Source organism: Clarias gariepinus, chromosome 12, assembly GCF_024256425.1.
Source record: "Clarias gariepinus isolate MV-2021 ecotype Netherlands chromosome 12, CGAR_prim_01v2, whole genome shotgun sequence".
Classification (NCBI taxonomy): domain Eukaryota; kingdom Metazoa; phylum Chordata; class Actinopteri; order Siluriformes; family Clariidae; genus Clarias; species Clarias gariepinus.
In genome coordinates, this window is record NC_071111.1 from 4943188 (window position 1) to 4969422 (window position 26235).

At 42.7% G+C, this 26235-nt stretch overlaps 1 protein-coding gene across 4 annotated transcripts in view; it reads left to right on the plus strand.

Moving 5' to 3' along the window:
* Window positions 1-26235, plus strand: part of magi2a (membrane associated guanylate kinase, WW and PDZ domain containing 2a) — a 132968-nt gene that overhangs the window by 47762 nt on the left and 58971 nt on the right. For 3 of the 4 annotated variants that reach the window (XM_053508604.1, XM_053508605.1, XM_053508607.1), the window contains exons 3-6: window positions 19114-19233; window positions 21744-21941; window positions 23854-24070; window positions 25779-25858. In XM_053508604.1, coding sequence (XP_053364579.1) covers window positions 19114-19233; window positions 21744-21941; window positions 23854-24070; window positions 25779-25858 — 615 coding nt within the window. Of the gene's footprint in view, window positions 1-8989; window positions 9190-19113; window positions 19234-21743; window positions 21942-23853; window positions 24071-25778; window positions 25859-26235 lie in introns of those variants that run through there. The other variant, XM_053508606.1, reaches the window with a different exon arrangement.

Consider the following 26235-nt stretch of genomic DNA (forward strand, 5'->3'; position numbering starts at 1 on the left):
TCCAGGCGCGTGTATCGTTTTCCTTTATCTTATTTCTGGGATGTTGTCTCGCGGCAGGACGCTGTTTGCAGGTGCTGCTTCCAATTTAATCATTTGTTTCTCTGTGGATATATATATAGATATACAGTCTGTGTGTGTGTGTGTGTGTGTGTAATAATGATTTGTAGGACTGGGTGAACCTTTTTTTGCATGCTAGTTACAATGGATTTGATGTAATTAGCGTGGAAATGAACAGCTTGTTCTCACGTACAAGAGAAGATGCTAACATCCTACTGCGGCACCAAAATATACTCAGAGACACTCATAATTAAATACTCACATTCACACATCTGACAGCTGGAGAAATATTTGGCTACAGTACTGAGTATACATATTAACCACCAAAAATGAAAGTTTTGGGGTTTTATTTTTGGTTTTGAACGTGAAGCAGGAAAACATCAACGAACCTTCTTAATGAAAACACCAGCATTCTGCACCAAACACCATTCACCAATATACACCGAGATCTCCATAAAAAACACCAACATTCATTATTAAACAGCAACATTTTCCAATACACACCAATACACATTCTCAAAAAAATTTTACATTCTCCAGCGTTATGTATCAATTAAACACCAAAGTCTCTATTACACACACCATTATCTATAACATTTTTATTTGCTGTTCTAATGTTCAGTAAAGGAAGTGACAAGGTGAATCAATCAGCGTGTGTGTGTGTGTGCGTGTGTGTTCGTTTCACATAATCAGACTGTGACAGCTTTGAAACACTCAGTTGAAGCCATAAACATGGTGATAACTCACTCTGTCTTCATTACGTTCTCATTTCGTGATGCTGAATTGTGATGAGGAACACAGCAACTCACTCCTTTACACACACACACACACACACACACACAGAGGAAAAAAAACTCCAACCTCCAACTCTATCAGTGGCGAATTTTCCCTTGTCATTGGAGCAGTTCTGTTGACATCCTTGCGTGTCAGGGCGAATTGATGCAGCGTGTGTGTGACTGTCCCTGAGGGAGAAACGGAGATGGACTCCCTGCTGTTATGCGCAAATGTGTCACCTGTCAGCTCTCGTCTGGGAGAACACGTTTCACTGAAATGCCAGATTTCAGCCCGTTGGGTTTTTACGGTACTCATTTTGTTCTCAGTTTGCTCTGTTAGTTGACTTCGCAGCAACAACAACAACCACAACACCCGCAGATCTAAAGGTCGTCATATCTCCGGGTTCCTTAAGGAAGGATGAGTGTCTGTATTTCATTTCTCTTCTTATCTTCTGTTTGATAGTGGACTGTGGTTAAGGCATCAGGTCACTAACCGTAAGGTTGTCTGTTCAAATCCCAGTGCTGTCACTATTGGCCATTTCACCTGCAAGGGCTTTAAATCATTCTCATACTGTACGTAACGTCATGGGACGCAGATCCGGTAACAGCACAGGATTTGGTAATATCACTCCAGTTGTGGTCTGGGAATAAAATCTGGGGTCCTCTTTGTCTAAGACAATGAAAAGATTCTCAGATGAGACCAAGACCTTCAGAAAGTGGTCTCCAGACTAGAACTGAGATCAAATACTGCAGCACAAATACTGTAAATAAGCTGCATATTGGGTAATGATAAATGGAATACAGATAAGATACTGTAACAGCACAAAGTGTTTATATCTTGTAATGACAAAGAGGATGTGAGTCAAAATTAAGCAATTTCCCTCTGGGATTAAAAAAGTTCTTTGAATCTTGAATCAGGTAGCAACACAGGGGTGCGGATAAGGTAGTTATACTGGAGTTGCAAGTATGGAATGATACTAGAGATCAGTTAGGAACACAAAGAGGCCGGATCATGGATACAAATCAGGTAATAAATGGGGAAACATCTGGGGTAATGACATAGTGCAGTGCACATTAGGTAATAACACTGGGTAGGTAATGATGAGGGCGGTTAAAGAAAGGTAATGACACATGGAGTGCAGATTGGGTAATTATACAGAGAAGCAGATCATGTAAAGATACTATTTTTGTAATAATATGGGTGCAGATCAGGCAGGGACGCAGTTTAAGTTACAGCACGGAGGGTACGGCTTGGGTAATGGTATAGGGGTTGCAGTTTGGGTCATAATTTGGGTGAAAAGGGCTTTGTCAGTGTTTAAGGGTAATGTCACTGGGGGTGCAAAATGGGTAACAGTTCAGACAACAACCCAACATCTTGGGTAACAACACTGGATGCAGATCGGGTACGATACACATGGTGCAGCTAATGTGATCACAGTTGTATTTCAGATTGTGTAATACAAGGGGTTCAGAGTTGATCAGGTAATACACAGCTTTTAGCTTAGGTAACAGCATAGAGGGGTCAGATCAGGTAATGATGGTGGGAGATGGAGGTCAGTTAATGGCACAGGAAGTGCAGATCATGGAATGATAATGGGACTGCTGGTGATACAAAGGGTGCAGCTTGGAGAATTTCTTTCCTGCATTGATCCAGAGGGTGCAGTTGGGATAATAACACAGAGGGTGTTGGACATTGGGTAACGTCACAGTGGTGCAAATTGGGTAACAGTACAGGGGTTGCAGATTAGATAACAATGAAGACTGAGAAATGCAATAAAGAATGGATACCAGGCACTGAGACAGGACGTACAGATCAGGTACCATGGGACACCAAATATGTCACGCTATACATGTGTTGTTCAAGCATGGCATTCTTTCCACAAGGTGAAATCGAGATGTTTGACCTGAAGCATGCTGTCATGACTACCAGTGCAGACAGAGATGTCATTATAAGATGTTTTGTTGGATGAGAAAATTCTTCATTCTGATGGTATGCAGATGGGCAGCAGAAGGATCAGGTGGCCTCCTGTTGGGTTCTTCTGCAGGAGAGACAGTTAACGAGTCCTGCAGGGATCCAGGAGTATAGTGGCGGATAAAAAAATAATAGATGTTTCCGTGGAGCTTGTGATAGACAGCATGGACAGGCAAGTTGCGGTTGGGAAGAGCTGAGGTTTTGGACAAAGGGAACTTTTGATTCAAATGGCTCCTGTCAGTATTGTTGGAAATGCCAGACCATTTAGACCTGACCCAGAAAAAAAACCTTTTGTACAAGGTGTTCCTGCTTTAAGTGATTTCTTTTTCCGGTGAAAGGACTCAGGTCCTTCCGTCCTAATAAGAGCGGTGACTCACTCTCCACTGCTGAGTCACGCTGTAAACCTGATTAGTGTGGAATATGTGTGTGTGTGTATTTGTGTAATAATAATGCTGTTGTATTAGTTCACTGCCTTCACCATGCAGTTTCTGAAGTTTTTTACACCATCCATCTTTAGTGACACGAGGATTTCATCCGAGAGACGCCAGGGAACGGGGACTTGGTTTTTTTTGTCCGTCCCCGCCGCATGCTCTCGTGCTGCATTTAAGAGCAATGTGGTCATTAAGGTCCCCGTAAGTGCTGGAGGAGTTAAACACACAGGTCTGCTTGCTGGAAAGGAAGGAAGTTTCTTAGCTGATTTGCCGTGTTTTTGTTTTCTCTTTGAGAAGCACAGGCTGCCTGAGCACACACGATAAGGAGCTTCATCATAGCTGAGCACTCGGGCAGCAGGTATACACACTCTCTGAACAGTCCTCCACTTATCTCAGCTACACACACTTCAGGACCGTCACCGTCCAAAACTGTGCGCGCACACACACACACACACACACACACACACACACACACACACACAAACACTTATTTAAGAGTTGTCGGAGGAAAAGTCAGGTTTACTTGTAATATTTAGTTGACACTATCGAGTCGCTTGTAGTTTGTCTCTGGTGGGCGTGTCCTAAATGATAATACCGTTGCTGTATGCATGCCCAGTCCAGGAGTTTTTTTTGTTTTTGGAATTCTAATGAGAAACATTGTTAACCCAAGTTATTCAGAGTCTTTTGGCTGTTCCCGATGCTATCGTCAATCATCCGGAGCCTAATTGTCGCTAAGCTCAAAGTCCCTCAATAAACGAGTTTCAGCACGGAACGTTCATGCAGAAATGACACCTGCACGTTTGTCCATCAATTCCGGTTCAGAAGATGAGAGTTAAGCAGCGTCAGTCCTCTTTCTCGTAGTTACATCATGCCGTTTTTAACTTCTAAAACTATCTTCATCACCGGCGGTAATGAACGGCTTGCTCAGCGTCATTATACGTTTAGTGTGTGGCTGTATTTATCCCATTTCCTCCCATCAGAGGTGACACTGTACTTTACTGTTATTAAGCACTTTCTCATCCATCCAGTCATCCATCCGTGCGTTCGCTCCCACCATCGTTTCAGCTTTTAACCTGTCAGCATGATGAAGTGCCTCCATTTTAGATTTATCTGATCGAACAGCTATAACTGCTTCACAGGAGCCCGAATTCATCATGCCGCAAACTTTATGTATTTTTTCTTCCTCGGGTAAACGTAAAACTCGACTGGAACGATTGGACCCGGTCGCTTTCACCCTAATGAATTCTATAAAACCACATCAAAATGCGCTGAGCATTTATAAACACGGGTACGTGCATTTCCGTGCTGCACTTTTTACACGCTGTCCTGTACTTCTTCATCATCGTGAAAGAATTCCGTCTGAATTGTGGATCGATTACGCAATTTCATACAGTACATCGCCTTTTCTGTAGTAAACACGGCTACACGAGGTACGCGGAGTTGGCAAGTTGACTTGCCGTTAAATAAACGCCCACGGGCATGCTGTGAACATACTACAGTATATAATATTGAATAAAAAATGAACTTCAGAGAGCAGTAGACGGTAATAAGCTGAAACAAGGGAATATTTTAGCCTCCGCAGTATGTAACGCAGACTCATTTGTAATCCGGTGGACTCTTCTGCGTTCTCAAGGACGTCTGAGGTTGTCTCAGAGCTCCAGGAAATTAAGATTATGTTCCACATTAGCGTCCTCGGATATCGTCTTTGATATGATTCCCTCTCATCCATTTACGCTCAGGGACGCGGCGAAGGACAGAGGGAGGTCCTTCTTCTCGCCGTGTTTGGATATCAATATGGCGGCTATCCGACACCGCAGAATAAGTGGCTGGACTGGCCAGAGCTGATTTGTTTGTGGGGAAAATTTGATTAGGTACACTGTAGAGAAGAAGTCGGCTACATGGGGAGGCAATGTAATGCACCCCCTCGTCTTCCTCTCTCTCTCGTTCTCTCTATTGTTCCACGCCATAAGAAAATCTATGGAATTTAATTACACTGGCAATGTCTGTCAAATTTATTATTTTTTTCAAATGATCTAATTAAGCTCTGGACGAAGAACGCAGATGGAGGATGAAAGTTGTAGAATTAAAAGAAATAAAGGAATGAGGAATGATGAATTGAGGATGTAGAACGGATAATGGAAAACGGAGGTAAAGTGTGTGGGGGATTGATTTGCGAAAGACGGATGGGGAATCGAGGATGGATAAGTGCGATTCAATTCAATTTCATTTGTATGGGGCTTTTAACAATGCTCATTTTGGCAAAGCAGCTTTACAGAATTAAAAATGTATGGAAATGAATTAGAACATATACAGGAAAAAGTATAGACTATAACTATCAGATTGTCCCTGATGAACAAGCCGAGGGCGACGGTGCTGAGAAAAAAAAAACCCTGAGATGGCAATTGGGAGAAACCTTGAGAGGAACCAGACTCAACAGGGAACTTATCCTCATCTGGATGATATCGGATAGCATGACCATAAATCAGACCCTGCTGTATCTGTAATAAAAGAATAAGTAATAAAAGACAGTAAAGAATGAAATAGGAAGAATGAATTGGTAGGTCGATGAGGAGTTCAGGATGGATGGTGGATGATAGATAAAGGAAGCAGGGGTACGGATGAGAATATGGAATATCAAAGACAAAGGATCACACATAAGGACCAGGAGAATGAAGCATGGAGCATGTTAATGGGGTTTAAAGGATGTCGAAGTATGTAGAACTGAAAACAAAAACAGGATGTACATTCAGCAGACACCTTTATACAAAACAACTTATGCTTTTATCTCATTATACATCTGAGCAGTTGAGGGTTAGGGGCCTTGCTCAAGGGCCAAACACGGACAACTTGATGGTCATGGGATTTGAACGTGGCACCTTCCGAACCATAGTCCAATGCCTTAACCACTGAGCTACCTCTGATCCCTGAGGACGTAGGCCGATGAGGGGAGGATGGATAGATAGTAAACATTAATGGTGAAGAATAAAAGTGAGATGGATGATAAAGTCTGGAAGTCCAGTGGAGGAAGAAAGTTGAAAAGAGAATTGAGAATGGAGGGTGGCGGATCAAGGGTGAAGAATTCCAGGTAAAGTATGGATGAGGACAGAGTCCAAAAAAAGAATGGTATGATGTAGGAAGGATCATCAAACGTATAGATGATAAAGAATAGAGAATCAAAATTAGAGCATTTGTGGTGTATTGGGTTTAAAGGATAAAGGTAGGTGAAGATCAAGGAGGAGGAATAGAGGATGGGAATGAAGGGTGGATAATGAAAGTTAAATGAGGATTTACTGTAAGGACGGGGGATGAACAATATGAATTTGAGAGTTGAAGGTGAAGAAACGAAGCAGAGAGAGGCAGCAGGAATGAGGGTGAGAAAGTGAGTATGGAATATGATGAATGGATGGAGGATGAACATGAAGCATGGGTAACGGATGGAGGAGAAAGAGTGGAAGATAAAGTGCAGTGGATAGAGAATAGCTTGATGAAGGGTTGAGGAAGCCAAATGGACAAGAATTCCCAGAAAAAAAAAGGATAGAGGGTAAAGAATGAAACTTGGATAGATGAAGTATGCATATGTAGATGGGATGAAGATGTAGTATTAGAGGATAAAAATGAAGATGGATAATTTTATTAATAATAAGTTAATAATAAGTTTGGATGAAGATTTAATGATGGGAGATGGACAGTTGAGGATTGGGAATGGGTGTGGAACTTGAAGGATGGATGATGAGGAGAGTAGGTGGAGGAAAAGAGATGAAGATTAAAGAATAAATGGCAGATGAAGGATGAAGGATGAGGAAGGATGGATGTGGTCAGAAATATAGAGAATGGAGGGTCATGTGAAGAAGATAGATGATGGAGGACAGGCCAGTGATTATAGGATGGTGGAGGTTGAAGGGTTTAGGGTTACAGATTGTAGGCTGGAAGGCAGAAGGTGGATAAATCAAAGGTTTATTAGTAGTTCCATGTTTAAGTTGCCTGGAAAGTAACTCTGCCAAAAATCTAGTGTTAAAAAAAAAAAAAAAAAAAGATAAAATGACATAATAAAATGTGAAGAATGTCATCAATGCCTTCCTCTTGCCTTCTTGCCTTTTGTTTCTGATTTACTGATCCCTCCTTGTGGCTTTTATGAACACTTGGATTAAATTGTGTTATATTCCTTTGTGTAATGGAGTGACGACTCAGCCGTACCTAAACGCTTTCAAATAAAGTTCTCGCACCTTCTGTATCATCACTGTATTTAATGAACCCCCCCCTCACTTCCCCTCAGAGTGTTTCTCTAATTTCCATAAGATATTAAAGCTTAGATATTAAAGCCGCCATCTCTTTCCCATAACTTTCATGTATTTGCAGTTTGTTTAAAAAAAGATCTGTCAAGTTAATGGCACTGCTGAGAAGTCAAAGCCAAGATATTGATTTAATCAATGCCATGTGGAAGTGAGTAATACAAAAATTCAAACAGCTTGTTGTTACTATCCCACACTGGCACTGGAGACTCCTTCCCTAAACCTTAAATAAATGACCCCTTGCAGAAAACTTGCAGTTCTAAACAGGTCCAAAACATTGCGGTGAGGTTAGTTTGGCAACATAACGGATGTTTGGACAGCGCTGGTATTACAAGAGAGAGTCAAAAATGATCCTCACTCCGGTTTTATTAAACCTTCTTTTGGCCACACTTTGCGTTCAAGGCTCCCGTGTCCCCGTTAGTCACTGCTGTGCAGGTGTGAATGTGTTACATTAGTTCATTTGTAACTGCGGTGCGAGCAAAAGAGAATGTCCCACTTGTCATTTGCACGAAAAAAGAGCAGCGTGCAGTAATTCAGGTTTGTTTTTTTTGTGGTCTCAGGGTGTTCATGGTGCTGAAACACCTCATGGCAGAGCATGAACAGAAGTGTGTAGATATCTCTAAACAACATTTGGAGCGATACTCGATAAGTAAGAAAGAGAATCATTATGAGACATGGATTCATCACTACGAGTCTGAGAGTGTGGAACGGAAACATTCTCCTCAAGCTTTATGGTGCATTACCGCCCCCTGCTGGACTGGAGTGTGGAGCAGACTGGTAGAGTTTAATCACAGGCATGATATCACAGAATTATATAAATATATCGTTACATCCCTATGCACTGACAATGTAATTGTCCATTAGCAAGAAGAATTAAAAATGAGACATTTTACACGAGAACGTTACATTCTTTTCTCTCTCTCTCTCTAAAAAAATCACATCTCACCGAAACAACATTGATTTTTTACTTTTTTTTTGCTCCAGCTCTGACAAATAAACGAGGGCGACGGATACGTGCAGGGAGCGCTGCTTTAGTCCTGAATAAACGCACTGAATACTAAGATAAACAGATTGTCATTCATCTCTCTTTCTCTCTCGCTCTCGATCTCTTTCGCTCTCGATCTCTCACTCTCTCAACACGTGTTGATGAATGGAGATAGTGGCGCTCACTGACATCATCCCTCTCTCTTCTCTTAGCTCTCTCATCTCTCTCTTTCTCTCTCAGTTTTTCACAGTCACATCACACCCTGGGGTTTGTCAGCCCCTGTTCTGCTAGCTGGATGTCGGCTAGTCAGTGCTAAACATCCGCTAGCGATTTTCTCTCTCTCTCTCTCTCTCTCTCTCTGTGTATTTCCTGGATGGCAGGAGATGAGAGCGCGAGTGAGCTTGTTTCTCACAGATAGCCTTCACACCCCGTTAAACCGCTTCAGTTCATTTTTTTCTCTCCCCTCTCCGCTTTACGCCTCCTTCTGTGAGCGATCGCTTTGATCCTCGCGTGCTTCGGATGTCAGGAGAGACTAAAAGCACACGCTTTTCTGTCATGAGTTCGAAGGGAAAGCTGTAGAGACAGAAAGAGGAAAGAGAGTGTGTAGCGCAGCCCAGATGCCAAAGAACAACCCAAGTGTGTTTTATGAGGATACAGAACACGATGATGTCCTTGCTGAGAGGTAGGTACGGGATCGTTACTCTTGAGCAATGAAGAATACCTACACAGGATATATAATTACTAAGATTTTTTTTTTTTTTAAAAAGGAAACTGTTTTTATCTAATTCTCAGGAACAATGTGAGAATGCTCTTCTGTCCCAGGAGCTGGAAGTCGTCTTTAGTTACCGTTATTCATTGAATGAAATTCTTGAACGCTAGAACACACAGCATTGTCAGGATTTTGTTCCTTGGGAATGCAATTCATTACTTTCTTTATTTCATTTGTGTGTGGTTTATTGCAAATACATAATTTTAAAAAGCACAAGTGTTTGAGTGGTCTGACAGAGGATCTGGCTTCCTCTAAAAAAATACATTCAAGTCGATTCTGATTTATGTTGCATCTTTAAGGGTTTAATTCGACTCACGTACAAACCTAACATTCAAATCACTGCAAAATATTTCTAAAAGTTACCTATATTGTTCTTAAAGCCAAATTGCAGTGTTAGAAATCTGTTCTACTACAGTACTCTTTAAATCTGGATCTTGATTGGTCAGAACATGGTTGACATGATTCTCTACAAGAGCAGCACTGAAAGTAGTAAACAACCATAATATTAAAAGCACCAAGGGTTTGGGTATCCCTTGTGCCCGGGCCTCCGGTGGGTTGGGAGATATGGGGGGATATGGAGGTTGCTGTGGTTTCTGGCACCAGGATATTGCCTGCGGATCCTTTGGGCTCTGTGGGTTGTAGGGTGGGGCCTGTGTGGATCGGACATGTTTGTCGGGTTCATCCCATGAATACTTGACTGGATTGGGATTTAGGGAGTTTGGACGCATTGAGCTGTTTGCCTGCAGGACCCTATTTGTGCCAGGCTATGGTGCACTGGTACCTTTCTTGTACCTTTCTATCATGGCAGCATTGACTTATTCCAGCGATTTGTGCTATGTTGGCTTTTATGTGGGATCAGACTAGATGGGCGGGACTTTGGTCCCTGCAGGCTTGGGTGGCCCTGGGTGCACATGATCCTGACACTAGTTATTTTACTGGTATGTAATTTGGTAATCAATGTTGTCCAGTTCACCTGGTGGTGCTGTTGATGTTATGCCCCAGTTTGTATATTAACATGCTTGTTCCAATGTTTTCGTTACTATGGCAAAAGCTCACACAAATGTGTGTAATACAAAAAAGTTGATATGTTGAAGTTGTGGCTTTTTTTGGAATGAAGGCTTTTTGAAGGCTGGAATTTGACTTGATTCAGCCCGGTCCTAATGAGAGGGGTGTAACCATTTAATAATCCATTCAATAATCCAAACATAATGCTTATGTTTGCCCCGCATTGGGGTAACATTAAGTGACGTAATAAGTTTCCAGGAGGAACATTTTGCTTCTGGTCATGATGGATTGGCTCATATTTCACAGACAAAAAAACATGTAATGAATCATAGATGAGACTGAATTCTTCTACCCAATTATAACACAGAAGGCCAGATTTATTGGGAAGCAGTTACTGAACAGTTCAGGTAATCTCCATCAGTGACTGTATAAATGTAGCTACTGATATACGAAATCAGCAAGTTTTGCATACTTCAAGTGATAGTTGACAGAAACAAAATGCTCCTGGTGTGTCAGCTTTTAAAAAAAAAAAAAAAAAAAGGCACCATGCTTAAGGTGTCCCACAAGGTTCTGTTGCAGCCTCGCTATTGTTTTATAACTATTGTTTATATTGTTTATTGTACTTTTATATACAGTGCCATGTTTTTTTTACACATAATTACAAAAATTATATGCAAAAAATTCACTAAGAGGCAAATACTTTTTTCCAGCATAGTAGTTGTTTGTAGTTGGTTTGCACTGTACCTACTGTTGCTGATCACTTGGCAGGGTAGATGACAGGGCAATAGTTCGAGCTCAACCAGGTTGCCATTGCTATTGCCATCTTCTCTCAGTTTAGTAAGGTTTATGTGACAAATAAAGGCCTAACTTATCTTTACAATTTCAACAGCAGTCCACTTCCCTTTTTCAGGTACAGTTGGCCATGCCTGAGTACCTTTATAGGCGGACTTAAGCACAGTAGGCTGATCCGTGTCCGAGCAATGATGCGTAGTTTTCATATTATTCAAACTTGTCAAACTTTGGGCGTAGCCCTTAAAGCTCAGGGCATTTTAGCCGTTATTTGTTTTGTTGTTTTTTAATAAACATATACAGGGTTTAAAATTAGGATTGTGCACTATACTGTAAAGTGTAATATCCTTTTATTCAGTACAAGATAGGCAATATGATTTTCTTGTTCATTTTAACTGATTACCCAGACATGACTGAGCAAAAACATAAAAAAAAATGGGTCACATCCTGTAGACAAAGAAATAGCACAGATACACATGATCAGGTGTTCTCTGGTTGTTTTTCGGTTGTTTCTGTGACAATAATAATTATAATAATAATAATAATATTGATAATAATATTAATAATAACATTTTGTGAGTTCTACATTTTTGCAACGTCATTCCCATGTTTGTAGTAGATGAATTTTTACGTTATAAAATTAATCCTAACTTTCGTTCTACTTGACATATCGAAAAAACCCAAATAATGTATGCAGTTTAATGTCTGAAGCCTCCCCGTGAACACACACGGCAGGACTTCTACAAACACATATATATTTATTTTAATAGTCATTGACCCATGCTGTGTTGTCGGTACATGTGCTCTGTGCCGCTTGGGTTTTCAGAGTTTTAAAGGTGCTCCAGGTCCAGTAAGTAGACACCCTAAAGCTGGAGATATCATGTGACAACTCAAAGAATTTTGTCCATGACGGGAAAGGCATTCATCCTAAAACTGCATTTAGACTAATATAATGATCTCTTTCTGATTGACATAATGTCTGTATGTTTGGACAATGCTTGTAACAGAACAAACACGTAAACGTGGAAAACAAATAGATTCAAATTAAATGAGTCACCGAAAGAACCCAGAAACGTTCGATCCGGCTATGACTTTGTTCAGCCTCTGTATTAGAGGAAAAGGGGAAAGCACAAGTGAAGTGCCTTCTTTATTGAGTGGAAGGCAGGCTATAAATCCCAGATTGGAGAAATAAGACTTCTTCCATGTCTTATCAGATAAAGCACTCACTTTCCAAGGTGTTTGAGGAGTCACTGGAGGGATCTCACACTCACACAGCTGCTATCACACCAACCTGCTGATGAGCTTGTTAATGTGTGTGTGTATGTATCTGTATGTGAGTGTGTTATCATAAACGTCTTACAAGATGGTGTTTATGGAACCTCTTATTTGATAATTGAGCTAATTGAGTTGAAGTGGTGTCAATTTCAAAAATGTTACACTTACACACTCCAGATGTTAAGATCTAATCTGCTCAACGTAATCAGGCATTTCTGATGGCACCGGGTGTGTTCGATGAGAAATGGATAGCGGGAATAGTGCTTTTGCACTAGTTGTTCCTGCGAAGCGATCTTAATCTCAGATCAAACGAGGATAGGAGCCAGTTGACCTACCTACTAAATAGAATGACACAAAGGGGAATTGTGGAGAATAGGAAATAAGGGAGGAGGGAAATGTGGAAGGAGTTAAGGGAAGGTAAAGGATTAGAAAAGGAGAAATATGGAAAACTGTGAGATGAGAAAGTTTGTAAATTAGAAAAAAAGGAATCTGGAAAGTAATAAGTCATGTGACAGGGCCGAGACGACCTGAAATTGGAAATGGGTTACCCCCATCGTGAAACAGAGGTCTGACATGTAAAGACATGTGATGTGTGTGCCATGCTGGAGGAAGGTTTAAACAACAGTCGACTGTTATCAACTATCCCAATAAAATCTTATATAGGGAAGATCACATCACATATATTTTATAAAGATTATATCAGACCGCATATATCTAATATAGAGTAGATCAGACCACTAGATATCGTATATAGCTTATCTTCTTAATCTATATATACATTGGAACCTTGGATTACAAGCAGTGGGCTCGTAGTCAAAAACACTCGTAAACCAAAGCTAATTTTTCTAGAAAATGCTTAGAAGACCTGTATAATAATATAACAAAAGTGGTAAGGGAAGCAAAAAAGAACAGGAAACAATGGAACTGGAAAAAAAGAGAAAAAGGAAGCAAGCTAACTAGAAAGGGACAAATCTAGGAATCTAGGAAACCATGAGTCATGAAAATCTGCAAACTAGGCTAAAAAAAATGATCTGCCAAAACAACACGGATGCCAGGAAACTTGGGAAGAGAAGGAAGAGGATTTTAAAATTATGAAAGTGAAAAGCTTAGGAACCAAGGAAAATGAGCAAAAGTTGGAAAAGAAAGAGAAAATTTGGAGTTGGAAATATATAGAGATTATAAAGGAGGTGTCTGGGAGTGGGTTCTACAGACGGGGAATCTGGGAAACAAGGAGTCCGGGAACTATAGCAAGTAGGCATGAAAAAGTCATGAAACTGAAAAACAATAAGACAATCAAGAACAACTTTTTGGAAACTATATGAGAAAGAAATCAGGAGAAACTGATCCAAACAATCTGGAAAAATGTTGGTGAAAATAGTAAAGAAAATGTGGGAACTAGAAAACTAAGGAACTCTGGGAATATAGTAAAGGCAACTGGGGGAACTGAAATGGTAAAAAAAAAAAAAAGGGTCCAGGTAACTACTGAAAAGTTTGGAATCAAGAGAACATGCTGGCTCTGAATGATGAAGGACTGGTATGACAGGAAATTTGCAGAATGATGAAATGTGAAGAGCAGGGAAAGAGAAGGACTTTGGTCAGTAGAAAAGGAGACATTTCTGAGCCACTGGGGAATTGTGGAGAATGAGGGATTTAGGGGAAAATATGAATTATTAGTTATGGACAGAATCTGGACAAACAAGTGATAACTAAACCTGGAATCTGGGGAAAGGATGAAAACTATTACCTGTAGAAGTTTAAAAGTTAGGAACCGTGGAGTGAAGCAGTGACACTAAACTTCCCACTCTGTGTCAGCTAGTTTAGCTTTATCAGCTAGCGCCTGACACTACGTAGGTTCAGGCAGCGGGAACATATAGTACCGTTAATTCATTTGTTCCTCTCCTATTGCTAATCTGATTTGAGGCAGGATGGTGTTATCAAGTCAGCGATCATCAGTCATGAAGAACACGGTGATCTCTGTAAAATGTGGTGACGCTAGCTAATATCACGCTAAAACAGCCTTATTCAGAAAGTCTCAGTGGCTTCATCAGAGCAGCTCTGAGCGGAAATCAGGCTGATTTGGACGAGTCCGCCGGGGGAACGGGATGAGTAAGCCCGTCTGTGGACATGAGCACAAAGTGCCACACTGGCAGTTTTATTTTTTTTTTTTCATGGCTGAAGTGTGTGTGCTGCACGGCTCTGTAATCTGCCCCCATGGCACACCGCTGTCAGGAGCCACAGCCATTTCCTCCCGGGTTAATGGTGCGATTAGAGTGGACACAAAGCAGCGTGCTGATGCAGGCTCTCGACACGATAACAGAGGGATTAGTGAGCTGAATGGAGAGAGAGAGAGAGAGAGAGAGAGAGCGGACAAGTCAACAAATTGAGACTGATAGAAATCACAGTAGTTCACAAGTCCTTAATACTGGATTCTGAAAATTGATTAATTTTCTACAGCAGCAGCAGCAGCTCAAGGACTGGCAAGATGGACGCTTTGTATTAAAGAATAAAAATAAGTATAAATCACTTCAGGTCATACCGTTAGAGCAAAATGATCAATAAACAATAATCAATCAATAAGCAACCCGCTTTAGGGTGCTAATACTTATCTTTTGGTAGAAATCATGAGTTAAATAGAGAAATGTAAACACTCTGCTGTAATTTATACTGTATTTTGCGGTGCAGACGGTGGGGACGCTCAGACTATCTAGTCACTGATACTCCAAGTGACCCCGCCTCTGTTTGTAACTGCCCATCGTTGTAGTTCAAAGGAGCATTTATTCTACTTCCTGTTAGGAAATTAAGTTTAGAGGAAGTGGGTCGGTCTGTGTGAAGCTACTGTATCCTAAAAACAGCACAGATTTAAGGTTCTCGCTGGAGGAATGTTAGAAAACCTCAGGACTCTGCTTTATTATAAAGTCTGAATAACCTCTCAATTCTCTCAGTTGAGAGTGGGTGGGGCTAATCCTGGGTAATGCTTGCATAAGCTCCGCCCCATATGTCTCACTTCTCATTCACTCATCTTTCATCCTCTCACTATTTCACCCGCTTAACTCTCATCATTTCATCCTGTCAACCTCTCACCCTCTCATCCTCTCACTCTCTCACTATCTCATCCTCTCATCCTCTTAACTCTCACCCTCTCATCCTCTTAACTCTCACCCTCTCACCCTCTCATCCTCTTAACTCTCACCTTCTCATCCTCTCATCCTCTCACTCTCTCACTATCTCATCCTCTCATCCTCTTAACTCTCACCCTCTCATCCTCTTAACTCTCACCCTCTCATCCTCTTAACTCTCACCCTCTCACCCTCTCATCCTCTTAACTCTCACCCTCTCATCCTCTCATCCTCTCACTCTCTCACTATCTCATCCTCTCATCCTCTTAACTCTCACCCTCTCATCCTCTTAACTCTCACCCTCTCACCCTCTCATCCTCTCACCCTCTCACCCTCTGACCCTCTTACCCTCTCACTCTCTCACCCTCTCATCCTCTTAACTCTCACCCTCTCACCCTTATAACTGTCACCCTCTCATCCTCTCATCCTCTCACTCTCTTACTCTCTCATCCTCTCACCCTCTCATTGTCTCATCCTCTTAATTCTCACCATTTACCCTCTCATTCTCTCACCCTCTCATTCTCTCAACCTGTCACCCTCTCACCCTCTGACCCTATCACCCTCTCATCCTCTCACCCTCTCACCCTCTGACCCTCTCATTCTCTCACCCTCTCATTCTCTCAACCTGTCACCCTCTCACCCTCTGACCCAACCCCCCTTTCATCCTCTCACCCTCTCACCCTCTGACCCTCTCATTCTCTCACCCTCTCACCCTCTGACCCTCTCACCCTCTCACTCTCTCACCCTCTCATCCTCTTAACTCTCACCCTCTCACCCTTATAACTGTCACCCTCTCATCCTCTCACTCTCTTACTCTCTCATCCTCTCACCCTCTCATTGTCTCATCCTCTTAACTCTCACCATTTACCCTCTCATTCTCTCACCCTCTCATTCTCTCAACCTGTCACCCTCTCACCCTCTGACCCAACCCCCCTTTCATCCTCTCACCCTCTCACCCTCTGACCCTCTCATTCTCTCACCCTCTCACCCTCTGACCCTCTCACCCTCTCACTCTCTCACCCTCTCATCCTCTTAACTCTCACCCTCTCAACTGTCACCCTCTCATCCTCTCATCCTCTCACTCTCTTACTCTCTCATCCTCTCACCCTCTCATTGTCTTATCCTCTTAACTCTCACCATTTACCCTCTCATTCTCTCATCCTCTCATCCTCTCACCCTCTCATCCTCTCACCCTCTGACCCTCTCATCCTCTCACTCTCTCACCCTTCCATCCTCTCATCCTCTCACCATTTCACCCCCTCATCCTCTCACCCTCTCATCCTCTCACCCTCTCACCCTCTCAGTGTCCCTCCTCTTACCCTCTCACCTTTCAGCTTTCAGTAAATTCTGTTTTTAATTTCACACACGAGTGCTCTCTCTCTTTTGCACTTTTATCCGGCACTGAACGCTGAGCTTTTTATTTCCCCTGATGAGACGTAACACTCTAGGAAACGTGTTGTGTTATTATTTCATAAACAGAATGAGGAGGAGGAAATGGGCCACACTTTTCCCCAGCCAGTATTACTAACTCTCACAGACTGGAACTTTTTTTTCAAAAAGCTTTAGCGTTAAACTTTATTATTGACTGAGCGAGTCAGAGGCAGAAAACTGTATGGGATAAAAGTACATTAGAAAAAAATAATGTGCATGTGTGGTTTTTTTTAATCTTATTCCAATGGAGTTTGGAGCTTTAAATAGTTTAATTTGATAAGTGAATTGATGTATTTTCCTGCTGACTCGGGTTCACCTGGCGTTAGTCATTGGGTAGTGTTGGGTGAGCGCATGGATAAAGTACACAGAAAGCATGTTAAGAGTGTGACTGGTTCTGTATCTAATGTATTGCTTTTGAAACAGGAAGTTAGAGTGACACAAGCACACACACACACACACACACACACACACACACACACACACACACACATACTGCACACACCAATCATAAGAAACTTGGAAACACCAATCAGTCTACATCATGTGTATTTCGGAGGAAACCAGATTCTTTTTCCCTATTCCTCCTTCTTGTTCTTCTTCCTCTTCTTCCCCTCTCTTCCCTTTCCTTTTCCCCTCCCTCTGTTTCCCACTTCTTTTTCCTCTTCTTTCAATTTCTTTCTCATGCTTCCTCTTCATCTTCTTCCGTTTATTCTCTTACTTTTTTCCTCTATTAGTTTCTCATCTTCCTCTTCTTCTTCCTCTTGCTCTTCATCCCTCACTTTCCTTCCTCTTCTTCCCACTTCTTCCTTCTTTCAGATTCCTCTATGGTTCTTCTTGTTTCTCTCCGTTCTCTTTTTCACTCTTCATTCCGTTTCTTCTTCCTCTTTATGTCTTTCTGTTTCTGCTCACATCCTTCTGCTTCTTAGTGCTCCACATTTCATCCCCTTCCTGTTCATCTCCTCTCACTCTTTCATTTATCTTTTCTTCTTGTCAGGGAAGTTTTTAGAGAGAAGAGTGTGGACGAGGAGCGCTAAGAAAAAAAATAAAGTGTAAAAGAAAGAAGAACAAGAAAGTGGAATAGGGGAAAAGAAAAAGAAACCAAGAACGTGAAGGACACGGTGTAAGTGCAGATGTTAATGTCAGGATCATCATCAGGGTTTCAACAGGAGCGGACCAGAACAGCAGATCAAGACTAACCTTCAAGACTACTGCTAATCAGGAACAAACAGGAAACACTTGACAGTGAGGAAACGATTTCAAGAGTTCATTTGTGCAGAAGGAACCCAAAAGGACGAGACGCAGGAGCACCCCGGGGTTCCAGGACGGGTATCCAGGAGCGAGGCTGTGGTACTGGACATGGGGCTGAGTGCTGGCTCGGCAGGGCGGCTACAGTCAGGACAGGCATGGACCTGGGCCCGGGACAGAAACTTACTGTCTTTTTCCCCTCTCTATTATTTTCTGCCTCTTATTTCTCTTCTTTTTCCTTTCTTCATCTACTTTTCTTTATTTTAGCCCTTCTCCCTCTTTCGTCTCGCATTTTCACTTTCACTTTTCATTTTCCTCTTACTATTTTACTTCCACTAGTCCTTTTTCAAATCTTCTTCTCCTCTTCCTCTTTCTCATCCTCTTCCTCTCCATCTGCTTCTTCTTCCTCAACCTCATTCTTACTGGTCTTGTAAAATACACAGCCTTTCTTCTTTCATTCTGTCTTTCTTCTTATTTTTGATCATTTTTGATGCTTTTTTTATCATTTTGTCCACACACACACACACACACACACACACACACACACATATATATGTATACTGTATATTCAGTTGTGCTTAGGAACAGATGTCCTACCCTGAACTCTATCATTTTATTTGTTTTATTGTCAGATAAAATGACACGTCTCACTCTCTCTCTCTCTCTCTCTCTCTCTCTCTCTCTTTCTCGCTGAGTATGTAAACCCAAATAGAAAAGACTAACTCCAGACGGATGGGCGTGGCCGAGGCGGAGCTGGGAGACACACACCTGTCCTGTATTAAAGCGCACGCTGTTCTGCTGCAGTGCATTGTGGGGTTTTAGGAGCACACTGCGTTTCCTGTCCTTCAAATACCAAGCACTAAAAAAATAGCATGATGTTAAATGTGAAATGGAAGTAAACAGGAAGTAAACATTTTTTGGACAAAAAACAAAACAAAAAATATATCAATCTAGACTGTGTTTGTTCTGTCCGTAGGCACGACTCGGCCGCCTAAAGAGGGAGAAGTGCCTGGAGTGGACTACAACTTTGTGAGTGTTGAGCGTTTCCTGGAATTAGAGAGAAGTGGAGCTCTGCTGGAGAGCGGAACATATGAAGGTGTGCTCCACACACACACACACACACACACACACACGATATACTTAATGGTGGACCTTGATAAGCTTCACTCAAGTCTGAGCTGTGAGTGCACTTCAAAACAAACGATAAAAAAGCTTTTATTTAAGGTTTCTTTTTTAGTTTACTGGCATTAAATCTCTTCATCATCTCTGTCGTGGTTCTTCCCTCCAGCACACTGATGGTACATGATGTCATGTGTATAAACATAATGAAAATCATCTCATCACGGCCAGTCTTAGTATCACACATACAACCTCAGACGGATGGCAGCATCTCACTTTTTTCACAGTGATGTTTTTATTCAACAAAAATGAAACCACGAAGAAAAAAAACCCACACATGATCAATAATAAGTTGGTTCAGTGAGTAGGTTTCTGCCAGGTACTGATAATCATGAGCACTTGATTAATTGAGGTGCGCAGACGTCTATAGAAGCAGACGTCTTGGCAGTTTCCTGGTCTGGAGCTTTCAGGTGTGTGTTAACACAATGCCAAGAGGGAAGGACATGAGCGGTGGTCTTAGAGACGCAACTGTTACTGCAAAATCAATCTGGAACGTGTTAGAACGCCATCTCCAGACCAGGCAGCTTCTGAACATCTCAGACCCTCCAGGCCTCCCTGAGCATGTTACACGTTAAAGTCCATTAGAAGTTCGTTTGGAAGCGTCGCCAGGACACAAGTCTCAGAACATAGAAGCACGACTGAGGTTGTTAAACAGGGATACGCGAATGTCCAAAAACCTCGATGAACTGAAGCAATGCTTGAGGACGAACGGACCAAAATGAGGTCTGGACTGAATAAGTGATGCAGGAAACCATTCCATCAAGTAATTGCTTCTAAAGGTGGATCTACGAGCTATTGAATCACGAGAGCTACTTGATATTGGTGGTAAATACAGTATAATTCTTTCTTTTTGGCTTTGACTTTGAAAAAAAGTTATAAGCTGTCGTTGCCTTGGGTTGCATTTGTCTAACACTGAGATCTGCTACGATCGGAGGATTTGTATTATGTTTTGAACAAAAAAAAACATAGATTTAAACGAGGGCACATTGTTTTTTTTCCGATGACTGTGTAGAAACATCTTCCAAGTTATCAGGTGGTGCTAATAGGAGGGTTTAAGAGGGAATGGCTCAGACAAAGCAGGGCGTGGCTGAGGTGGAGCAGGGCTTGTCCGGGTCACAAAAGAGCTTGGCTCACACTGAGCGCGAACTGCTGATCACCAAGTTCTCAGCGAGACAGGCTGGGTGCTGTGGAGATCGCCAGGTTGGCCTCCATAGTGTGCTGGGCAGGGGCGTGGCCTAACCCATGGGAACAGAATGGTTCTACTGCAGAACCAGTGTATTAATATAAACCTGTGATTTACTTTGTATGAAGTGAATTAACAGGATTCAGAAAAGGATTCAGGATTTAGTACGAGAAGTAGAGTCGAGTAGAGTTCCTCCCGTACTATAGGAGGGAATCAGTGAGGTTTAATAACTTACTGCATCTCTGCAATGACGCAATACAGAGTAATATAGAATGCCAACGTAATATTGTGTGTGTGTGTGTGTGTGTGTGTGTGTGTGTCAGATAACTTGAGTATTTGATCTATAATGTTGTGAGAGAGAAATTCTCAGACAGTGCGAGTGAAGTTATTGATCAGTGTGTGCGTTGGGAATGAGGGAGTAATCGCGTTTCCCGCTGCCTGGTCTCTCCAACACACAGAGTGTCTGAAGAGCACGCTAAGCAACTTTAATTTCAGACGACATGTGAGATTTCACACCAGGCAGGTCATACTGAATGAGACTTAGACCAGATTCCAGAGCATGACAAAGTGACGGCGTTTAAAACGTGACACCACGGCACAGCTGCATCCTGGATCCGTATTGGTCTGGAGGTGTTTCATTTTCTATAACAGCATGTGTCGCAGTAGCTGTCGTTTCTATGGTAACAGCTCATTTACAGTACTGTACAGTTTTGAGAATGGCACAACTATTCTTTTTCATAAAGTCTGCAGTGTTTTTTAGATCTTCGTGTCAAATGTTACTCTGGTCTACTGAAGTATAATTACAGGCACTACATAAGTATCAAAGGCTTTTACACAAACTAGTCGATCAACTTCTGTGCCACACCCTGACTGATGGCGCGGCCCATTCCTAAATGCTTGGAGTTTGTCAGAATTTGTGGGTTCACTTGAGGATCGACCAGAAGTTCTTGGATGGTTGGGAGAAGTTCCTGTCTTCTTTATTCATATTATGTGTTTTTAGGCAGAATTGTGAGTGAGGGCACTGCCTCGGCTGAGAAGCGACACCACACACATGCTTGTCTAGAGAAAGAAAAGCATCAGCGTCAGCGCTGGAATCAGTTGTTGTTGTTGTGTTTTTTCCTGTTATGTGATTGGCCGTGTTTGCTTTCTGTCATTTCCTGCTTTGTGGTTCGTGTTTGTCATTGGCTTCCTGTTTCCTGATTGGTGTTTGTCGCTTGTTTTCATGGCCTGTGATTGGTCGACAGATAACTACTACGGCACACCCAAACCCGCGGCGGAGGCGCGCGGTGTGCTGCTGATTCCCGGCTCCGTCCCGAACGCAGCCAGCAAACGCAGACGCAACAAATCCGTCAGTAACATGGAGAAGGCCGGGATCGATCCACCTGAGGAGGAGGAGGAGGAGACTGTTGTCGTCAACGGCAACGGAGTCACTGACACACCAGGTAAGGCACACACACACACACACACACACACACACACACACACACACACACACACACACACACACACACAAGGAGTGGGAGAGAAAAAGAGAGATGACAGACAGACATTAAGAGAGAGACAGATAGACTGAAGGATACAGGCAGACAGGTAAAGAGATAGAGACAGACGATCGGACAGACTAGAAGAAAGAGATACAGACATGTAGAAAAAATAACAGACAGACATTTAGAGAGACAGTTAGATCAAATAGAAGACAGACAGACAAAGAGAAAGACAGAGAAAGACAGAGAGAGAGAGAGAGAGAGAGAGAGAGTCAAACACAAAGACAGATCGACAGACATTGAGGCACACAGACAGACAGGCAGACAGACATTGAGACAGACAGGCAGGCAGCCAATTAAACATATAGACAGAAAGAGACAAGGGCATGACCTTCATGTCACCTAGCGACCGTTTCTATTCCAAATCCCCACTTGATAACAAGCGTTGTCAGGGGCGGTATCCTAGCAACCGCCTCAGCATCACAGAATGATACAATCATTTTCTCTACCTGTTCATCTTCCAGAGACAGGCAGACAGATAGGCAGAGGACGTCAAGGAGAGAGGGAGACAGAGACAGAGAGACAGAGACAGGCAGACAGATAAGGAGAGGACGTCAGGGAGAGAGCGAGACAGAGAGAGAGAGAGACAGAGACAGGCAGACAGATAAGGAGAGGACGTCAGGGAGAGAGCGAGACGAGAGAGAGAGAGAGAGAGACAGAGACAGGCAGACAGATAAGGAGAGGACGTCAGGGAGAGAGGGAGACAGAGAGACAGAGAGAGAGAGACAGAGACAGGCAGCCAGATAGGGAGAGGACGTCAGGGAGAGACGGATATAGAGAGACATTTTTTGTGCTCATAGACATGGCGGATTGGCTCGCGTCACTGTGATTGACAGGTGATAGAGAGCTTGCCCCTCCCACCCAACGGTCACGGCCAATCACGCTCTCTTGTTTCCCGGTCACAGATCACTGCAGCATCACCAGGAATCGAACTCACACTAGGCATGCTTCCCTGTTGCCTCTTTTCTCTTCCTCTCTCTCTCTTTCCATATCTCTCTCTTTCTCCGTCTCTCTCTCTCTCCGTCTCTTTCTCCGTCTCTCTCTCTCTCTGTCTCTCTCTCTCTTTCTCCGTCTCTCTCTCTCTCCGTCTCTTTCTCCGTCTCTCTCTCTCTCTCTCTCTCTCTCTGTCTCGTGTCTTTTTTGTCAGTGATTGTCCTCAGCTGCACTCTGCTTCAGATCTCTCCCTTCTCCTCCTCCTTCCTCTCCCTCTCTCTCTCCCTCTCGTACTCTGTCTGTCTAATCTGCATCTATCCATCTCTCTCTCTCTCCATTTTCAATTTCAGTCTCAGTGCTTTATTGGACTGAAGAATAAGAAGACATTCGTAAAGCTGGAGCTTAATATAAATCACATAAATCAATACTAATAAAAACTCTCTCTCTCACACACACACACACACACACACACACAGACACACACACACACACACACACACTCATATAAATCAGTTTAACGTGATTAATGCTGTAAACACACCGATTCTTCTCGTCCCCACTTCAACCGTGTTTAATGCCTCTCCGTCATCATTTTGTCATTTTCAGCTCTTGTTGCCTTTTTTGGAGTTTTGTGGGCGGGGCTTCACGTAAACCCCATAAACAGGTTTAATAATTCACGCCTGATATTACAGCTTATCATCATACCTGCGTACGGAGAAAGGTCGCAAGCTACATAATGTAAATTAATTGAGTGGTTGTCATGGCGACACCCCTGGGTCTTTTTTCCATTCATCACCAAACGAGAACCTGATCTTTTGTTTCATTAAAGTGTGTGTGTGTGTGTGTGTGTGTGTGTGTGTGTGTGTGTGTGTGTCAGACTGCACTGAGCAGGAGGACAAGAGTACTGAGGACTCAGGGGACACGCCCCATACCGACGGGACAGTGAGAGAGGAGAAGGAGGAGCCTGACATGGTGGGGGCGGAGACTGAGGAGGATAAGCCCCACCCTAAGGATGACCACTGTAATGAGCTCGGACCTCTGCCCGATAACTGGGAGATGGCCTACACCGAGAAAGGAGAGGTGTACTTCATCGAGTGAGTGTCTTCATAGTGCTCAACACACACACACACACACACACACACACAGAGACATTAGACGCAGTGTTCGAGAATACACTGGCACTGTTGCCGGGGCAACGCTAATGTCAATCCTTAGGTGATCTGTTAATGTAATGATGTTAATTAGAATATAATTACTGTAAATACGTACAGCATGGATGAAGACTGTTATTAAAGGATCCAGAATATGATACAGTGTCAGTTTAGGGTCAGATCATTGAGAGCAGGGGATCAGATCAGGAGATCAAGTGAGGATATGGGGTCAAGAGGTCAGGGGATCAGATCAGGAGATCAAGTGAGGATATGGGGTCAAGAGGTCAGGGGATCAGATCAGGAGATTAGGTGAGGATATGGGGTCAAGAGGTCAGGGGATCAGATCAGGAGATTAGGTGAGGATATGGGGTCAAGAGGTCAGGGGATCAGATCAGGAGATCAGGTGAGGATATGGGGTCAAGAGGTCAGGGGATCAGATCAGGAGATCAGGTGAGGATATGGGGTCAAGAGGTCAGGGGATCAGATCAGGAGATTAGGTGAGGATATGGGGTCAAGAGGTCAGGGGATCAGATCAGGAGATCAGGTGAGGATATGGGGTCAAGAGGTCAGGGGATCAGATCAGGAGATTAGGTGAGGATATGGGGTCAAGAGGTCAGGGGATCAGATCAGGAGATTAAGTGAGGATATGGGGTCAAGAGGTCAGGGGATCAGATCAGGAGATTAAGTGAGGATATGGGGTCAAGAGGTCAGGGGATCAGATCAGGAGATTAGGTGAGGATATGGGGTCAAGAGGTCAGGGGATCAGATCAGGAGATTAGGTGAGGATATGGGGTCAAGAGGTCAGGGGATCAGATCAGGAGATCAAGTGAGGATATGGGGTCAAGAGGTCAGGGGATCAGATCAGGAGATCAAGTGAGGATATGGGGTCAAGAGGTCAGGGGATCAGATCAGGAGATTAGGTGAGGATATGGGGTCAAGAGGTCAGGGGATCAGATCAGGAGATCAGGTGAGGATATGGGGTCAAGAGGTCAGGGGATCAGATCAGGAGATTGGGGTGGGAGAACAGATCAAGAAGTCATAATATTTAGTCAGGAGAAAACAGTTTAGGAGATTCAGTCAGGAGATCAGATCAGGAGATTTTGTCTGGACATGGGATAAGGAGATCAGGTCCAGACATGGGGTCAAGCGATCAGATCAGATTAGAAGGTCAAGTCAGGATAACAGGTCAGGAGATCAGATCAGTAATCCGAACGGAAGTGAGAGGAGCAGGAGAGGAAAGAACCTTAAAAAACACAAATACTTAGTCTTAGACTTGGCTGAGGGGGAAGTGGAGCGGGGCGGCCATGTTCACATCAAGTGAGGAATTCTGGGAAAGGAAGCTCATGGTCATGTGACACAGAGAGCTGAATCAGTAGGTTTTACCACCAGCACAGGTGAAAAAGTCTCTCTCTTCTCTTCTCCCCCTCTCCTCCCCTCTCTCTCCATCTCTCTCTCCCTCCATCTCTCCCTCCCCATCTCTCTCCCTCTCTCTCCATCTCTCTCTCTCTCTGTTTTTTCCTCCTAATGAGACGCCACAAGCTAATTGAAAGTATCGATTGTTGTTTTCTTAACCTGAACTAATTTAGCGAAGATCACAGGGGAGTTTCTCTCTCTCTCTCTCTCTCTCTCTCTCTCTCTCTCTGTTCTGCAGTCACAACACTAAGACAACATCATGGTTAGATCCGCGGCTAGCAAAGAAAGCTAAACCACCAGAGGAGTGCAACGAAGACGGTAAGTCTTTATCACTTTTCCTCTTACTTCCATTCTTTCTTATTCTATTTCTTTCTTTATGATTTCATCCATTTCTTTTTTTTGTTTGCTTTGTCCTTCTTTGCTTTTTGTTTCTCTTCTTCATTATCTGTCTCTCTATCTTTCTTTACCTCCTAGCTTGTACATTATTTTTCTTTATTTTTTTAAAAATTTTTTATTACTTTTTTACCCACAATATTTTCTTCTTTGCTTCCTCTTGTTCTTATTCATTCTCTTTATCTTTCTACCTTACATTCTTTTTCTCGCTTCTACTTCCTTCTATTACTTTCCTTTTTCTTATCTATAATTTTTTATTATGTCCTTCTTTACTTCCTTTTCTTTCTTTCTTTTATTCTATT